At 45.9% G+C, this 18831-nt stretch overlaps 1 protein-coding gene across 4 annotated transcripts in view; it reads right to left on the bottom strand.

The window, feature by feature from the left end:
- nrp1a (neuropilin 1a) overlaps nt 1–18551 on the bottom strand; it is a 60574-nt gene extending 42023 nt beyond the window's left edge. For 2 of the 4 annotated variants that reach the window (XM_070986148.1, XM_070986152.1), the window contains exons 1-2: nt 16306–16992; nt 14766–14940 (exon numbers count right to left, since the gene is read on the bottom strand). In XM_070986148.1, coding sequence (XP_070842249.1) covers nt 14766–14940; nt 16306–16372 — 242 coding nt within the window. In that variant the 5' untranslated portion in view covers nt 16373–16992. Of the gene's footprint in view, nt 1–14765; nt 14941–16305; nt 16993–18019 lie in introns of those variants that run through there. The other 2 variants (XM_070986151.1, XM_070986147.1) reach the window with 2 other exon arrangements.
- Nucleotides 18552–18831: the final 280 nt, after the last annotated feature.

Below are 18831 nucleotides of genomic sequence, written 5' to 3'. Positions count from 1 at the left end.
GTTTCATCACAAAGGAAATATTTATAAATGAATTTAAAGTCTAACCAAAGCTACAAAAACATTTTATTTTACAGTAAAAAATGTGAGTTACTGCGCTGTTGATTTTATTTTCTCACTGAAAGGAAGGCCTGCAGTATATACTGGTACAGTATAGGTGTTTTCTTAATTCAAATGAACTTTAAATTTCAGTTGAAGTCTTACATGTTTCTGCCTGTAGTCAAATGGACGGTGTTCATCCACATAAAGTGAAAGAATATTCCAGGAAGATGCAGCAGTCAGATTTCTTCCCCAATTGTTAATGTTTGTGCAATCAATTTCTCTGCTTAGAGGCTCCCACCTCTCCTGATTCCTCTCCTCTCCTCTCCTCTCCTCTCCTCTCCTCTCCTCTCCTCTCCTCTCCTCTCCTCTCCTCTCCTCTCCATCTTTGGGTTCCCAGCTCACAACAGAGAGCATCAATCTTTTCATGTTCCCGCTCTGTTCTATCAGCAGACTTATAATTCACCTCAGAGCCTCTGTCTCTGCAGCTATCTAACTGCCAAAAGCTGAGCATTGCCAGACGCCTAAAAAATTGATGCTGAGATGCATCACTGAGATGAAGACGGAGAGAAGAGCGTGCTGCAGTACGGCTGAAGGCAGCTGAAGGAGCAAGTGTGTGCGTGTGTGCTCGGTTGTTGTTTGTGTGTGCATACGAACCATATGTGTGCAACCGAGTGTGTACACGCAGAGCATGATGCATATTATGTACAGTACAGCGTGATTTTAACAGATGCCAGTCAACCAATGTTTTCATATCACTTGTGCTCATGGACTCCCCTTTCACCACCCAAACAAGAGGAATATTCTCTCTAAAAATATTCTTATTTTCGACGACTCACACCTCCAGAAAAGCTGTTTATTGCATTTTTAGCCTGCATCGCACACCATCAGCTTGGATGGCCCTCATAAAGGCAGTGCAGCAGGAGAGAGGATGCAGATGGAAGAGAGAATACGCCCTGGGGGTCCTCGCTGTGCTCTCTGTGCGAGGAAGGAAAGAAAGAAGAGACCTCCTTCTCGAAAATGTCTCTATTTGTGCCTAAATGGCTGGTGTGTCAGCCAGACCTCCAGCGGTTCTGCGCCAGTGGGTCCACACACTCTGCTCTGCTAACACATATCTATCCAGGCCCTTATCATCTGGAAGACATTATGGGAAACGCTTGGCGGGGCAGTTTGACGCCTCAGAGAGGGTCTCCTGTTGCCAGCCGTGTTAAATGTACCTCTAATCAATTGGTGTGGACACCTGTGGGGACTCGCATTGTAAGGTAGCGATACTTAGAGAAGACAGGGGACAGTTAACAACCTCTTTGTCGCATCATAAAATAGAACATTAACATGACCTACTTTTAAGCCCCGGATAGTCCAAAAGATTTGGGGTCTGCCTCTCATCTATGTCCTCCTGACCTGCCAAGTTAAACTTAGATTCCTCCTCTCGAGGGCCTTTATGGTGATTTTTTAATCGCTGCCGTTGTTGTTCTTCTTATTCCTCATGACAATACAATCCAGTTGAGCCATGCACCTATTTATCCATCTAGTCTGCCTTGGGTCTGGGTGGGCCTGGCAGCACACCACAACACACACACAGACAATTACACACACACACACACACACACACACACACACACACACACACACACACACACACACACACACACACACACACACACACACACACACACACACACACACACACACAGTGAGCTGCCTACCACAGTGCTAATAGTGAAAACGGTTTGCCAATCCAGTGGGGAAATTAAAGGGAAAAAAGAGAGGGGTAGGGGGGCCGCTGAATGTAATTCTCAACGACCTTCGCTTCACCGACTCAAATGTATTAGCCTGCCTTCTTTCTTCAGGCACAGAGAAAAAGCAATCCGCTAGTGTCAAACAAGAACATTAGCCCTCCTCGCAAAGCCAAAGAGAAGGCGACAAACCACCAGCCTAACAATATAACAGTTATATTGCCTGAAGCTTTCCCATGGAAATAATCTGTCCTCCCTCTATAAATGTCCACTTGATATGGTTCTACAAAAGCAATACAATCTGAGGCAATGGAATAATGCTATGACAGACTGTATAAGCCTCATACAATTGGTTAGATTTCTTAATCAGACCGTTTATAAGCTCAAGCATGCTGTGGAAAGCCCCAGAACAAGAGCGCTTTCTTTGCTATTACTCCCTTTGCTTCAGCTGTGTATCGAACAAATGCCCGCCACTTTTCTCTGGCATTTCTCTTTCTGCGGCTGTCACAGTTTAACTTGCTATCGCACGAAAACATGTCACCCACAACATGTCAAAACATCTCAGGGTAACCAAAGTGAAAAGGCCTAAGCAACGGACTTGGGACAGCTCTGTGAGGCCCAGGGGACTTAGCAGGAAAAAGGACTTTGTTGTCGACTGTCAGAAAACTCCGGCGCGCAGATTTCATGTGTTAACGAGTCGCAGCTAACAAACTGTCACTTGAGGCTCCATTAACGTATGTGCAAGGGGGCACGAGACAAGCTGACTTACTTTTTACGAGCCTGGAGGGGACATACCTTACTGAAATAAAATGGTCTCTCTTTCTCTACTTTCCCTTCCGTACTGCCTCCCGCTTGCATGTGACATTCATTAACCCGCACTAGAATAACAGGTTCCCTCTCTCCCTGGGCCCAGACCCGCTGTAATGACCCCAACGTCAGCTTGCCTGGACAGACAAGGAAGTAAAACCCAGGCAGTAAACCGGGTCTACATCTTAATTTTTTCAGCTGGAAACACTAACCCAAATTGACTTGCTAACATTAAGATTTTCATTGAAGGTCGAGATCTCATCGTTAAAGCAGAAGCTTGAACCACGGAGCGTGAAAATAATCAGGCAAGTTTTTTTAAGAGATCATCCTCTCCACTGATGTGTCTCCACTTCTGAATCTGCAGAAAATTGTTGCAGGAGTTGAAGGCCTCAGAACGTGGCAACCCACCCAGTGGGACAAACCACCAACCAATCAGAGCTGATGGGTTCAGAAGTGGCTCCTTGTCAGTGAGGGGGAGAAGGGCATGATTGCTTTGCTCAACACCACCCTGCCACATGGACGGAGGGAAGATATTAAAAAGATGGTTGAAAAGATGGATGATCCCCACCCAGACAGCTCAGCTGCACCCGTCCAACTGGCCTCTGTGGGTGTCACCCCCCACACGGTTAGACTCGGCTGTCATATTTTTAGATTCCCTGGCTGCTTCTGATTTTGCGGCGGCCTCGGCCACACGTTTGTAAAGCATGCTCGCTTTCCTGAACGGCAATTATCATTAGCATTGATGGATTTAGCATGCCTCCATCCATTAGCTTTCCTAATTACACTGTCGAGAGATCTGCTGTCGCCAACAATCAAATTAATGAATTTGGCTATTTAGACTCAATTATTGCGTCCCCCTCCCTTTGCAACATGCACAATAATCCTTTATTTGGAAGTATGAGCACCGATTGACAGAGGGAGCATTCCGCCCCGGGGGGGGATCCTTTCTGCTCAGACAAAAGCTGAAATTGTACTTTCCACATCCGCGAGGGTTCTCGTGATGTAAATTTTGTCAGAGGGTGTACGCGCAGGGTCTGCATGGACCTCTGCATACCTCCAATATGCTGTATGGAATATGTCTGTGCATGTGTGGAACATGTCCTCCAAGTGGGCTCCAGAAATTAGCGTCAACAGAACTTCTGTGTGTCCTCGGTGCTCTCAGCTGTCTGCGCATGTGTCTGTACACAGGAGTATAGACGTATATTCAGGCCTTAGAGGGGGAGTCGGGAGGGGGTTGCCACAAAGCTGCCACTGTTAGCAGGCTGTCTAAATCCCCCATGTTCACCTCACATGCAAGGCCTAATGAACTTTGAACCCTGGCCATGCTGAAATATATTCAGCTGACTTGTCTACAGGGCAGAGCTGCGCATATTTTCAGCCATCCTGTTATGCACACTTGACCTTTTTCCCTCGTTATTAAACGTATGATTAGAAGCATGACAATGTGAATATAGAGTATAGTCAGGAGTTAGTTGCACCATTACCTTATCATTATACTTTGTGGCCAAACACCACTGATCTCACTGACACTGAGGATATAAGAATCAAATGTCTTAGTGTTTTAAGTTATCATCAATCAAATATACATGTATTTCTTAAAATTGCTTTTCATTGGTTTAAAACTTGCATCCAAAAGTTACTGTGATTCCTGCTCCAAGAAGATAATGTTCAGTGCATTTCACGGTGAAGACGGCCTTCTTGCTGAGCTCAGAAAATGCTTCCGCTAATAGGAAGTGAAGCCTAAAATGTGGATAAATGAACTGCTGATTATACCTAAACCTAACTAATGAAACAATTTATGGTTGATGCACTGCAAGGTGTATTTCTAAAACGGGATTTTCACCAAGATATCTGCTTACTGAAGATTCTCCTCATGTTGTAAACAGTATATTTTTTTATAAATATTCAGTGTAAAATGTGATCAATTTTTAAATTAGTCCAGTTTATTATTACCATCATTGAGTTCTCAGTGAGTGACAGTATATCAATATGCAGCATATTTCCGATGTGTTAAGTTCAAGATTATATCAAAGCTGTATGTAATAGCTGCAGTTGTGAGCAGGGTTGAAAATATCCATCTAGCCACATTTCTTTTTCTACCACACATATTGTGATCATACATACAGTGAGTGAATAAGTACAGTTCATTAGAAAGCTGCCCGTGGCAAAATGGAAATACACATTCAACATTTTTTTCTGTGCTAAGTGAGCTTCGGAAATGAAAATGCTTAGCGTACGGCGCTCTATATGCATCTTTGTGTGCAGATATGAATATTCACATGTGAATGTATGCTTTGCAAATGAGGCAACCAACCCTTTAGGTATATTTCTAAGAAATGCTTCATAGAAGTAAAGCCACAGTGTATTAATGGCCTTATTATATGATCATTTGGACTCAGTGCTATTATACAATGGCAGTCAAACACCCTTTGTTGCGTCAACATATCGACACAACAAAGCCAGAAACTCTGTGATACAACTTACAAAGCGTCAAAAAAGAAAAGCAGGAAACTGGTATAGAAGTCTGAAAAATACAAGGAAAGAAAGCAAGCCAATAAGATAGAAAGGATGAAAAGGCCTGTGTTTTTTCTCAAAGAGGGAAGAGAGAAGGAGAAGGAGGGAGGGAGAGAGAAGCACTCCAGCCCATTTCTGGGACCATTACAGGAGGGAATGGCTCCCATTTGTCCCACCTTGACATTTGAGAGGATCTCTGATTACACAGGAGAGAGGGGCAGGCAGAGGTGAGCGAAGAGAGAGTCCTCCACAGGGGTCTGTGGCACGGCTCAGATGATATGCCGTCGTTACAACAATGAGAAGTCAAGGGTAAAAATAACAGGGCACTGGGAGGAAGGGGGCGATGTGGCACAGCAGGGCCGACACGTATACTGTCTTTGTTAACTGCACTGGCCCGCACTGCTCTTGTCGCCTACCCCCCTCCCGGGGCACCTATGAGACTCAGTGGCATGGATACATACACACCCTGCAGGGAAGGAGAGAGCTCAGGCTCAGGGCAGCTTCATCTTACCTACTGTATAATGAAAGTTTTGAACTCAAAGATCCATAACCCTAAACTAAACAACGCAGGAATTCAAAAAAATATCTCTTTGCATTACAACCCTTAAGCAGAGGTCCAAATATGAGGGTTGTCAGAGAAGGTTGTTAGATTACTTGTCTGCTTACATCAGCGCAAAGCCCCATGAATCAATCTGTGTAAACCATAGACCATAACCCAGAGAGAACAATGCTCAATTCTGGTGCATTAAATACCACATTTGGAGCAGAATTAGTTCCCATGGTGCCATTGTATCTGTCGCTGATCAATAAATAAAATGCCTCTGTGTAATTTGATCAGAAACTCCAAAGAGTTAACTTTCAGAAGAACCAGGATGACACTAGTCCAGAAGGGTCCAAGAACAGTATCCCATTTATTTTGAGTATGTCACAAAAAGGGGTGCTTGTTAGGGGACAGACTATTGCTGTATATCCTGTCCATGAGTACATGTGTAGGATGTCCATGATTAGCGTCCGGCATGCTGAAACCATGTGGCAAGAAGAAACATGAGGAAACATGGAGATAATTGTCAACAACCTTGAACTAGTGACCTACTGAACTTTACATGGAACTAAAATTAGCCAGGAACGCGACATAACTTTACATTTCATAGGCTGATGACAGAAAAAACAATGTCACTCCCCCAAAATGGAGCAGCATACTCAATGGCAATCATCTATCTGTTTCTGATGCTGTGGGAAGCTAGCGGAGCTCCCTGCCGGGTAATGAGCTGTGTGCGCGAGGAGCACTCCGCATTCAAAGGAGGAAAGAGGAGCAGAGGAGAAAGAGGAAGGGAAGGGAGGAGGGGAGTTGAGGCTGAGGTCATCTAGAGGTAAGGCTTTTGGGTGCAGCTCAAAACTCTCATCTCCACAATGGGAAGGAAGAGAGAAAGAGTGTAGTAGGTGGGGTTGTGGTGCTGGTGGGTTAAAAGGAAACAGACTGGTGAGGGAGATAGAGAAAGAGCGTGAAGGAATGTAAGCGGAGTGGTTGACAGAGGGAGGACAGGAGCAGAAACAGAAGAGAGAAATTGTGCAAATAACTGATAGAGGTAGTTGGCAAACAGGTGCCAGCATGAATCCAGCAAAAGCATGCTCGCTCTCTCTCTAAGATTCTTTTACATGGCTCCACAATGGCTAGGAAGCTCGAGGGCAATGGCAGTAATAACTGCACTGGGAATTATTCAATTTAACGCCCCATCCGTCCCCCCTAGCGTTCTCTCTCCTCTTTCTTTTCTCTGTCCTCCCTGCAGTCTGTGGAAGTGGCTGGAGGGTTGGGGGGGGTCAGAGAGCAGTCTGGGCTGGCTACTCCATGACCCGGTCATCTGGCTGTACATGCAGCCAATTGGCTGGGGGCAGGGGAGACTGTGAAGAGGCCCTGAGAGAGTGTTGTGGAGGACTGGGATTGTCCTCTTGAGTGTATATACAAAATGCACAAACAGCCAGCAGCAACGACACCTGACCTTAAACCACACAATAACTGTGAGACGAGACTATTTTTTCTGGTTCTGAACAGGAAGAGGAAAAAGGATGGTGATAAAAAATAAATAAGGGAAGTTTTTTTAAACAGGCACATATTTGCTAGCATGGCCAGTTGATCAGTTATTGCCAGATTTCCTTTGAATGCGGATCAGTCCTTGGACACAATATCTACCGTTTCAAACCACATCCTTTATTTCATTCAAGGCGGCATTGTTCTCACTGTGCGCAAAGAACTCAGATTTTCCAATGATGCAGCACTTTGAAAGCCAAATAGGACGTGCTGTGAGGGCCTCATGCCAAGTGGTGCATCTCTTCCGTGGTGCTGGGCAGAGAGGCTGAATGCTTGGCATTGCAGGGCTGATCTAAGTGCTGATGGCCAGTCAGCCCTTGCCAGCATTCGGAGGGCAAGGTGACTCTTCCATTCACTGGCCCTGTAATCAAACTTTCCTGCCAACTTGAGGCTGCCTGTCCAGTAGTATCATTTCCCTCTCCATTGTCTAAGTATGCATGGAAGAGAGGGGCTTTGTCACTTATCCCTGTGCAGGTAGGGGTCATCCCAGAGAGGCTGGACAGGCGCCAGAGGTACGGACTACTAATAACACTTTGAGCGCTACCCTACTGTGATAATGCCACAAAAGGTTGCTGTGAGGTAGAATTTACAATTCTTTCTGACAATTACTGCCTTCTAACAAAAGAAATAAAGCCGTGAGAAAAAAAAAAATGCAGTGGTGGTTGTAATGAAAAAGAAAGACCACAACTAATGTCAGCAATTTAGTGAGGAGGGATCAAGCAAAGAGCAAACAAAGCGAGGAATTGTGAGTGGCTCTAACTCAATCAGAGAGCAGTGGGGTACCGCCCCATCAATCACTGTCTGTTTGCCGCCCTGGTCGAATCACGGCGAGCTGAGTGGTGGAGAAACAGTGAGCCGACAGCCTGCTGTGCGCAAACGCGCTGACCGAAAATGACCCCGGGGATCTGGAACTGGGACAGCAGGGTCCTCGGCTTGACTTGCTACCTGCCTCCTCTTACCCACTGCAAACAAACTTTGCGTCACCCGGAGCCCCTCTGGGGACTCGCTTGATTGTTTGACTAAAGAACCATGTGGTGGCTGAGTCCCCCGCCCAACCTGCCACCCCTCGAGGATCTGTAAGCACCAGGGCGTTAGGGCAACAAACAGGCCGCGCAGGACCATGGCCGCATCAATCAAAATCATGAGCCCCATTCAAGGTTGGACCACTGAACGAAACATGTCTGACAAGCCTGGACACGCCGTATTAAAGTGTCCAGAACTCCCTCATCAATTCAACTAAACAGCCTCTTCTCTTGCCTTTGTCCACAGGGGACGGGTGGATAAGTAAGACATTGGGATAAGCAATCCACCCCTGACTACTGCTCTGCCACCCACACATCATGAACTCACATTATTCCTTGTTCGCTCACCCTCCTTGTCACTTGTTGTTTTCCATACAGTCTTGTGAACTGAGAAATCAGCATTTGATGGAAAGAAAAAAGGAAAAGGCGAGAGACGAAAACCTGTTGCTAATTATATTATGTGAGACAGAGAGAGGGGGAGATTGCCAACTGTCCTTTGGAAACAGAAACGCATAATTGAATCATAGCCTCAGTGTTTAATGCTTTTTCATCGGCGCTGGAAGGAAAATGAGTATGAATTTGCTTACAATCAATAGATGTGTGTCCAGATAGAGAGCTGAGATTACCAAATGTACTCCTCTAATCATGATTATCTCCACACAGCTCCTTTTCGAGCAATCTGCTTTGGATAAAAAGTAAAAAGAGACTGACATCTCTAAGCTGTGTGGGCCGCGGCTCCATTCCACAAGAAACTTCCATATAGGGAAGCTTGTTTTGGTTTGGGGCTGGAAAGAAAAAGAAAAGGGAGAAGAAAAGAGAATTCACCAGCCGTTAGCCAGAATCAGCTTAGTGACACAATCCCGAGCAAACACGAGTCGCTAACCCCCGCGCCGGGATGAAAAACAAAAACAAGCAGACATGTGAGACCGTATGATGCTTTTGTGCTGTCGCAGATATGTGACTGAGGCTTGAAATCCACTGGGTTATTTATGAGCACGGGCCTTGTCTCGTCTCTCTTCCTCTCCCTCCCTCGTCCCTCCTTTTCCTACTCCTCTGCTGTGAAGTGGACCTCCCTCCCGCTGTGAGGCAGAGTGGCTCGCCTCCCGGTTGTGGTCAGGTTGTGCATGAATCAAAGTGGTGACAGAGCAGCGGGGAGGATGGCAGATGCCACGGCCAGAAAGCTTTTCAATCAGGCTGCCCTTCCAAGCCGCGGCCAAGGTGAAACACTTCACCGGTGGATGGATAAAAAAAAAAAGAAAAAAAGACCCTCAACCCCACGGTCACACACACACACGCACACACACATACTGCATGCATGCAAGCCCTCATGTGCACAGACCTACTTTTATCCTGCTCATTAGCCAGGGAGTAACCCTTTATGTTTAAAAGAGGTGAAGAAGAGGAACGAGAGTAATGAGAGTGAAGGTCAACTGCTTTCTGATGCAACATCTCTGTCTGCTGTCCTCTCTTTTCTGCCCTCTGCTTAATTAACAAGGTGAACACTTAACATTCATCAGCGCCGCCGATTTCATTTGGTTTGCATGGCTCACCTGCCTCATTAACGGCTATGTTTTTGCAGGTAACAATGGGATGATGTATTGTAAATAGAGATTGAAAATGCAGAGTGCTTGTCTGTGGAAGTTTTACCATGCTGACAAAATAAGGTTTGGTATAATTGCTGTGAAGTGCAAACAAGATACATTCAAAGTGGATTGCTTTTGATATGCCGCTGACAAGCTAGCTTTTCGAGGCACACTGTTTCAATGTAATTTTAGGTGTAATTTGATTTCCATTGTTATGAGCTGTGGGAGTCTATTGCTGTGGAAAATACCAGGTGCATAATTTCAGCTGCTTTTGTCAAACCTGGTAGTTAAAAGAAGCTGTGCCGCCCTACGCACTCTTTATTTTGCTGTGCCTATTTTGCAGCGCCGCTTTGAACTCCACCAGCGCAGATGCTTCTCTGACATGTACTTTGAAAAGAAGCACACATCAACAGCAGAAAAAGCATGTCCGCTAACAGGCCATAAGTATCTCCAACAATCCTTGTCACTCCAAACCCCCATCTTCTCAGCCATGGAGGTCACAGCACTTCCCGGTTTTTAAAAGCCTCCACCGCCACAGGCCAGTTAAGAAAGGGGTCCTGTTGCGCTCCTGCCTTATTTATTTTCCTCCATGACAACGGCTGATAGGCGGTCACACAGCTCACTTCTCCTTATTCGCCCATGGTTGCCTTGCCGAGGAGCGTGAGAGAGGATTGACGGGGGAGCTGCTTTCAGATCCAGCCAGAAGTTATGGCTCCTCACTCTCCAGCTGTGAAGCTCCCCTGCTTTTTATCATGGAGCTGCTGCATGCTATCCAGGTGGAAGGTTAACAGGGAATTAGGGAAAGTGGCCAAGTGTGGATCTTTTCCCTAAAGCCCCTTCTGTCCTCTACTCTCACTTCCTAGAAACAGGTGGCGCTCTTTGTCTGACACCATGAGTGGAGTTAGTGGGATTCCACATGACAAAGAAAGAGCCAACTATAGATCCAGGGCAGGGTGATACCCCGCTCCCCCTTCCCCAAGCTCCTGTTAGTCATCTGTGGAGTCCAGGCCTGGTCAGGAATGCCAGGAGGGGCAGGATGTCTATTGTAGAGGGTACACAGCAGAGAATGTTTGCCTTCCCAGCAGGCCAAGCAGCTCCACAGGGGCAGCACAGCGAGGGGTCGGAGTGGAGCGGGCAGGGGGACACAGAAAGAGGAGGACTACAATTAAAAAGAGGAAAGAGTGCTTCTCCAAGCTTTGAGTTACAGCCACCTGGACGCAGGGGGGCTCTTGCAGACTTTTTGAAGCGCAGCAAGGCGGGAGGCTTTTGCTGACTTTCCCCTCCATCTCCTCCACAAAGGGCTGCTTGAGAAGGCATTCCTCAAATATCTGTGCTGCCTAGTACCACCATGCCATACATCCAATCTGAGCCCCCCTCCATCTACTGTGCAGGCTGTCACACTGGAATTTCTGTGGGGTCCAGAAAAATACCATCCAGACAGAGAGAAAAGCAAAGAAATGAGGGAGGGCTGAGAGAGAGAGAGGAGACCCCCTCTGTTTTTAAGCCCTCTCTTCTGCTCCTCCTAAACAAACAGTGCAGCCTTGACTGGCTGCGAGGGTTTTCAATGTGCCGAAGAAGTAACTGTTTTTTGGTTTGGTCAGCAAATCCAATGCCATCAATGATTCATAATGTTGTCAAGGAGTGCATCATAGCTACAGAAAGTCAGCTCTCCTCTTCGAGTCAGCAGGAGAGGAAGAGATAGCAAGAACAGCCCGCAGCTCAGGATGAAATATTCTCTGTTCAATACTGGAAACTGGAACTTTATCAGATTTCTAAACAGAAAGTCACTTGAGCAGTCAGAAACTATCATCTGTCTTAGAAATTAAATTAATTGTCCTTCAATTTGCCTTACATGAAACCTGTCTGTCACTTGTTTAGATTTAAATCCACTGAAACCTTTTCCATTCAGACGGCAGAGCTGCCTGACAAGCGTTATCAGATCACAGAGAAACAGAGAAGGCATACGCGGGGAGGGAGCGGAGCAAAAGCATATCTATTTACTTCACTTTTTTCACTAGAGCTTAGCTTGCTCATTCCACTGCCATTCAGAGCTGAACTGACTTCAAATATTTGCCTTGATGCGGGCTCTGCCTTCGCCTCAAACTTCATTAGCTGCGGGAGCGGCGAGGGCGGCCCCTGAAACTCCACTCTGTGAAAGTCTACAATGGTGCGTGAAAGGTAAACACGTTCTGCATTCAGAATCGCAGGGCTCACTTAGTCTCCTTATCTCTGTGATGAAGTGTTTTCCTCCTCCAGCTCTCAGGATACAGGCCTCTGCACTTCCCCAAACAAACCTGCCAAGGGTAGGACACACGTGCAACAACACCACCGCGGCCAAGCTCCACTCAGCAAAGGCTGTTTTTCTTTTTATGAGCACCACTTTGAGTGCTTCTTGTTTGGTTTGCTGATAACAGCCATGTTGGGGGAACATGTGGTGCATGTGTGTTCCATTTACCCACTAATTAGATTGCAAGGCAGTGCACTGAAGCATGCATTGTAGCCCCCGCCCCCTCCACCTCCACCCACTCTGCCAGTCCATCAGATAAGGAAGCCATTCTAGCTCTCATCAGTTTCCATTATGTAAGGGCTGACTTGGTGAGTGGAGTTTGCGAAAGAGAGCCCGATGGTTCCAACACAAATCACACCCAACTCCTGTCTGCAGATACACAAGCAACTATTCCGCCTCCCGTAATCGAGTTACCTGTGACATGCTTTGTCAGCGATTAGCACAATAACCTGCCCTCATGTTACATCGTGCCATGATTTGGATTTAAGAAAGAAACAGGAACACGGACTTCCCTTCATGGCTTGTCTTTGCTGGCTCAAGCCGAAATAAGCTGCACAAGGTGGAATACGTTGTGAAGTGGAGCTAAAGTCCCATGAAAACCACTCCATTAAAAACATTAAAAATGAAACGGTGCACCAAGTTAAAAATAGGACAAAGCTGTAGGTCAGGGCAGCCCCGTTTTCCAGTGCGATCTCTGTGTGACCCACATGAACCGGAGACTAATGTTTCACAGCCATCTTGGTGCCATTAGATAGCAAATCCTCTAGATGAGCTCTTTCCAACCTTCTGACCATCCTAATTATATTACAAAGGTTGTGTCGGCTCCCAGCGTAACGACTGAGGCAAGCAAGCTAGAAGCAAAAGAAAAGAAAAGCGCGTGCAGGGGAGAGAGGGAGGGACCCTGACAGATGCAAGCACACATCCACCCCACAAACTTCATCTGCTAACAAATTTATGAACAGCCAATTAACTGGCAATCCACAATCTGCCAATTCAGTGGCTGTTAAAATGAAAGAGCAGAGCTAATTTGTAAATTATACTCTGATGGATCGCTAACTCGAAGCCCGCCCTCACTTCAACCTGGAAGGAAACGGCCTTCCGTGAGCCTGGAGGGACCAAATTTCTTTTTTCTGTCTTTGCTGCATGTGGTTAGACACAGGAAATTCATTCCTGACTAATTTGATTAGCACAAGCATTGTTGCTGGTAACCCCCCTCTTCCGTCCTCACTCTTTCTTTCTCACTCAGAATCGTGGACAGTTTAATAGTCCCTCTGGTGCTGAAATCGGACCCTAAAGAAGTGACAAGACGCATCCAGCCTTTAAAAGACAGCGGCATTCAGCCTGCCATAAATCCCCGACAGCAGTAAAGAAAAAGGTTAAAGTGGGATTGAAATCCGGGATTAAAAGACCAAACCCTGCAAACATATACAGCAGCCACTGAGGGAACACAAAAGAAGCGCAGGTCCAGAATTTGGGTGGAGCGGGGATACAGTAACAGGATCCAGCAAAGCCCTGTTCTCTCCCGAGCCCTGCAGCGTAAACAAACAGCTGAGACAGAGCCGGCAGAGGCACCGACACACGCACAAAAACCACACACAATCACACACAGACAGGCAATCAGAGAGAGGCAGTCTGCCCAGGCAAGGCTCACCTCGGGGCACCCACCCTGACACAGGCTCATCACATTACTGTCTGTCTCCGGTTTCATCGGCTTAAACTATCTATCTGACAACAGGTTAGCTGCTCAGCCTTTTGTTGGATGCGACAGCTCGCAGCTTACAAGGCAAATAAGGATCAGTAACTAACTGTCACTGGGAGATTCACCTTGAAAGGGAAATTTCAACTAGTTTTGAAATCAAAGCGCATGAAAGAACCCAGATGAGGGAGATAATTTCACTTGATTCCAGCTCTGCCACTAACAGACTCACTGCCTAATTAAAATAAGCCGAGACTTGTTCTTTTGAACCAATTCTTGGAATTCCTCACTCGCTTTGAGAGTAATGGGGTTTTAAGAGGAATTATGAAAGTAAATGACTTGTTAAGATGGACATTTTTTTTCTTGCAGTGTATAAAGGAGCCACAGTTAATGGCCTCTGGTGAGGAAGACCCACAGCTCTTCCTCAGCGCCCTCGGCAAAAGCAGGCCTCCAGATCAAATCAGATGGATTCAAAGTATACCCTGCTGACTTCACTCCACAAAGACGAGAAGCGAGGACATTCCAAAACCACATGGCAGGGGTGGGACATTCCTGCTGCCCTGAGCGGTGCCAGAGCAGCTCTGCACTGACACCGTTGCAGGGAGCCTGCGGACACTAGATGGCGCAGTTTCATGTGCAATATGCAGTACATGAGGGAACGGGGGGGATCAGTGTCACACACGAGCTATATCATACTCACAGGAAAACACACATAAATTCAAGCTATCAGTTATAATATCATACAGGTGTGTGCAGCCTCTCATAGTGTTGTGGTTCCTAAAGTTATGGCTGGGGGCCAAATCGGTATCTTAAAAAGTTTCCCAGACAGTTCTGTCATTTCATTCATCATTTTCTCTTTTTGCAAAATAAAGGAATAAAGACTATTTGGATAAATTTTCGATTAGATCGGGACCCCCCGGGGACAAAATCAAGTTTTTCTGGGATCAAAAGTACATCTATTTCTCCAGCACAAGCTCTCTAACTTTCGGTGCGCTTACTTGCACTCCCGGTCCTCCAGATCGAAATGCGGGTTGAAGTTGATGAGGATCCGCTGGTGAGGACCAGGCGCAGATATCACCCACGCACATCTCTGAGAAGGGGGATAAGACATGGGGTATCCGGGCGACGTGAGGTAGTTGGCGGTTGAGATTCTGATGTTGCCTCCACATTTATCTGCGGAGGGAAGCGGAGAGAGGTCTTATATGGCGGAAACAAGCGAAAGTGGCGTTTCACATGTGGCCTTTTAGCTGATATTATAGCAGTTTATAGAGAGGGAGCAGCTGGACTACACCAGGCTGAGAGACCTCTATCACAGCTATAATACAAACTTCTAGCAATTTATCCCAAAACATCATTTCACAGAATTTAAGTGGTCCAGACAAAAAAATGTGAAAGAGTTAATTGCACCAAAATATCCCAGTGTTACTGCATGAACTTATTTATTATTGGAATTAAGTGTCATTATTAGTGATAAGATTAATATTAAGTCTAATAGAATATAATGTTGTTTATGTTGAGCTCTTATGAGGCAGACAGTTGTTTAATCTCATGTCAGATGTCAAAAGGAATAGTTCCTCGCCTTAAAATAAAAAGGAGCAGCTCTCAGGTCAGTTCTGGTAGAGCTGTGGACGCGATCCAAATTAAAAGTCTGCATGGAGAAGCTTCAAAAGAAGTTTTGTTTTGCCGAAGCCAGAAGTCACGGGCATCTACATTCTGTTCCCTGAAACCTCCTGAAAGACTATGAATTTCATCATTAAAAGGAATAATCCTGGAGTTTACAGACGTCCGCTTACACATTTATCTTTATTTTCTTGTATCAATCCTTTTACTATAAACCAGCTGCTGCTCTAACCAACGCATCCACCTCTTGAAAATCAGTTAAATTAGAAAAAAAGAAGAAAAGAATAAGGAGCAAGAGCAGAAAGTAGAAACGAAACTAATGCTGTAAGAATGGAGCATGGGGAAGTTTGGGTAAGTGGAGCATTGGGGCTGACTTTTTGAACTTCACCGCTCAAAAACACAGACCTTTTAACCGATAGCTGCTCCAACAAAAAGGAGTTGAAATCAAACTTAATCAAGTGTTCTAAAAAGAGTTTATCACATGTAACAAGTCGCTCAAGGAACTGCAATTGAGTTAATACAAATAAGGGCATATTTAGGATTATTTTAATGATATGATGGGAGATAAAAGTGCCTTTAACAGCAATGAGGTAACAAAAATCTCTACTCATGATCATACAGTGCATGACGTGAATATAAGAGGAATATCATAAATAAAAGATATATAATAAAGATTAAAGAGGGCTCTGATATAGTCTCTAAAGTCTTTATTGAGCAATAATGTTTAAGTCTCTGTAGAAATAGCATTGGCCGTGTTTTCTCTAGGTGTTGGCAGAGTAGGCAGGTGAGCGCCCTGCGAGTTTGCCAAAAGATCAGCGGAGAACAGAGAAGGCTAATCTTTAAAAGAAATATTGGGATTAGTAGCTTTGCAGAGTACACAAAAGCTTTGTTTATATAGATATCAGATGTCTCACTTACCGTTTTTGAAAGCCTTGACCACCAAAAGGATTCCCATGAACAGGATAAAGACTAATCCACAATGCATCCTTGTTTTCTCACCAAAAAAATAAAATTACGCATACAAAAAGAAAAAAAAAAACCTCCGAAATTAAACTCCTCCAACAGATTTTTTGGCAAGTATTCTCCTCTCCTCCTCTTAACCCGACAAATAAAGCAGAAGTGTCCCCTTTAACGAAGCTGGAACTGATCTGAGAGCGGGCTCAGGTCGCTGGCATCCTGTCATTCAGCTCCTGTTTCCTCTCGCCTGTGCCGGCTGCGCTCCTCTCTCCAGCGCCGCCCGTGCCATATCCTCTCCAAAGACGCCAAAGCGCGAGATATATGAAGAAACGACCCACTCCTTTTTGGCGTTCTTACTTCGTCAAATGACAAGGCAGGAGGTAATCCTCGGCTGTGGAGCGAAAAGAGATAGACGGGGATGTGAGCAGGTTAGGAAGGCGTGCTGCGGTCGTGCGCTCTCGACGTTTCCCCAATCTGTCTAAACGCGCTGTTGCTGATACAAACAAGCCTATAAAGGCACGGGTACACCCCTTCCCCAAATTGTGACCACTTTGCTTCTATAGGCTCAGAGTGGGGAGTCGGAGAGGTTGATGATTGGCTTGATTACAAATAGCCAACCTATGTGGGAAAAGCCCAGTGTCTTCATATGTAAGCGAGGCTGCACACTGAGTCACAGAGCACCAGCAGTCCGTTAAGTGACATGACTCTCTCTCTTCTTCCCCTCTCTCTCTTTTACTCACTCACTCACCCTCTCTCCCTCCCTCCTCTCTCATCTCTTACAAAAAGTAGTTCGGCATTAATGGAAGCTGTAGTAACACATGGATACTGACATCTAAAAACATTATCTGGGATGGCACCACACCAAATATATTTTATGGAAATATGCCGCCAAAAATCATTCTGAATTTCAACATTTTTAAGTCTGGATGATGAAGAGTACTGTAGGAGGATTTCCTCAGGATGTCCTCTTCCGCTTCTATCTGGAACCGATCATTTCTTGTGACACACTGAACTACCTAATCAACAGAAGTTCCCTTTTGCGTCTTCCAATCCATCTGTCCCTCTCAACACTGATCCTCCAGTTCAAATGGAAGCACATCTGTACTGCAGTGCTTATTATAGGCCCATTTCTCTCTCTCTCAGGAGCTAAATAATAGAAAGTGGGGCTTTTTTCCCCCTTCAGTCCTTGTGGATTTCTTTTATGCACCAGTAGCTATCCAGATGCGCCGATTGTTAAAGCCTGCCCCACAACAGTGACAGCACGAAGCTGGCACTCTGAAATTTAGGGGAAATCAATTAAAGCGTAAATTATAGTAGCCTCGAGACATTTACTTAAGGCCGCCCTTACTGGGTCACACTGCACAAAAAAGAACGGAGCCGGCTTGTGTTGAGCAAAAATCCATCGGCACATACAAAACTCTGCACAAACACGGCATGGCATGGCAATACATGGTTACGAAATATTATTTGTGATATTCAATTGCAATGTCTGCATCTTAAAACCGTTAAAATAAAAGGACTGGGGAAACAATGATGGGATCATAGCAGCCAAATTTGTAAAAGTGCACGGGAAAGCATGGGGTGATGATGGGGAATTTGAATTTCAGTGCACTTCAGCAGCATTTCTTTCACCCCTGTGCTTATGGTGATGAACAATAAAAACAGCTGCATTCACCTGCGTCTTGAGGACTCGCAAACCCGCAGGCATCCAGCCCTCCTCTCTCCAATTCCAGCATGCGCGGAGCAGAGAGCTGGATACGATCCGATAGGCTCCCTCGGATTCTGTTAAAATGACAGCTGATCTTCTCCAGAGCCCAACAGAAGCGAGTCAAGTTGTTTTTCCCCAAATCCCCTTTTTATTTACGCCGGGGTAGAACCACAGCGCAGTCCTGCTCCCTCCGGGGTCCCCACCGCGCAAAGACGCACAGCCGATGCCCGGAGACTCGCTCTCCTCTCCGCGTACAGACCGGTCTCCTCTCCGCTGATCTGTCCTAGTGTCTCTCCCTGTTTCGCTCCCTTTCGTTCAGCGCTGTCACAAGTGAAATCCGGCTCGTGTGAGGGGAAAACAGAAGGTCCCAAAAATATCAAAGGGATGGACTGAATAAACAGAAAAGTCCTGGTTGGTCTAATATAAGTTTTCCCTCTCGGTCCGTCTCTCCGTACGCCGCCGCTCTCGGCTCCGTCACAGATGCAAATGCAGAAGGTTTGAGTCCGTGCCAGCCCCACACGCCCCTTTACGAGGGATGAGTACGCGGGTGCGCGTGATTGTCAGCGTGCATGTGTGTGTGTGAGTGTGTGGAGGGGGTGTGTCTGCAGTCGAGATGCAGATTTCACCCAGCTGCCTCTCTCTCTTTACCAGCCTGTGGCCGCTCGTCACAAAGTCACATTACACATAAAATGCGCTAACCTGATGGCGTCTGTGAGCCATCTTGAATGAGATCAGTTTTTTTTTATTTTGGATCGCGCACAGATAATTTTTCTTAGCTG

Source organism: Chaetodon trifascialis, chromosome 18 (assembly GCF_039877785.1).
Source record: "Chaetodon trifascialis isolate fChaTrf1 chromosome 18, fChaTrf1.hap1, whole genome shotgun sequence".
Lineage (NCBI taxonomy): Eukaryota > Metazoa > Chordata > Actinopteri > Chaetodontiformes > Chaetodontidae > Chaetodon > Chaetodon trifascialis.
Note: the sequence above shows the minus strand (reverse complement) of the source record. Positions and strands in the feature narration are given on the sequence as shown.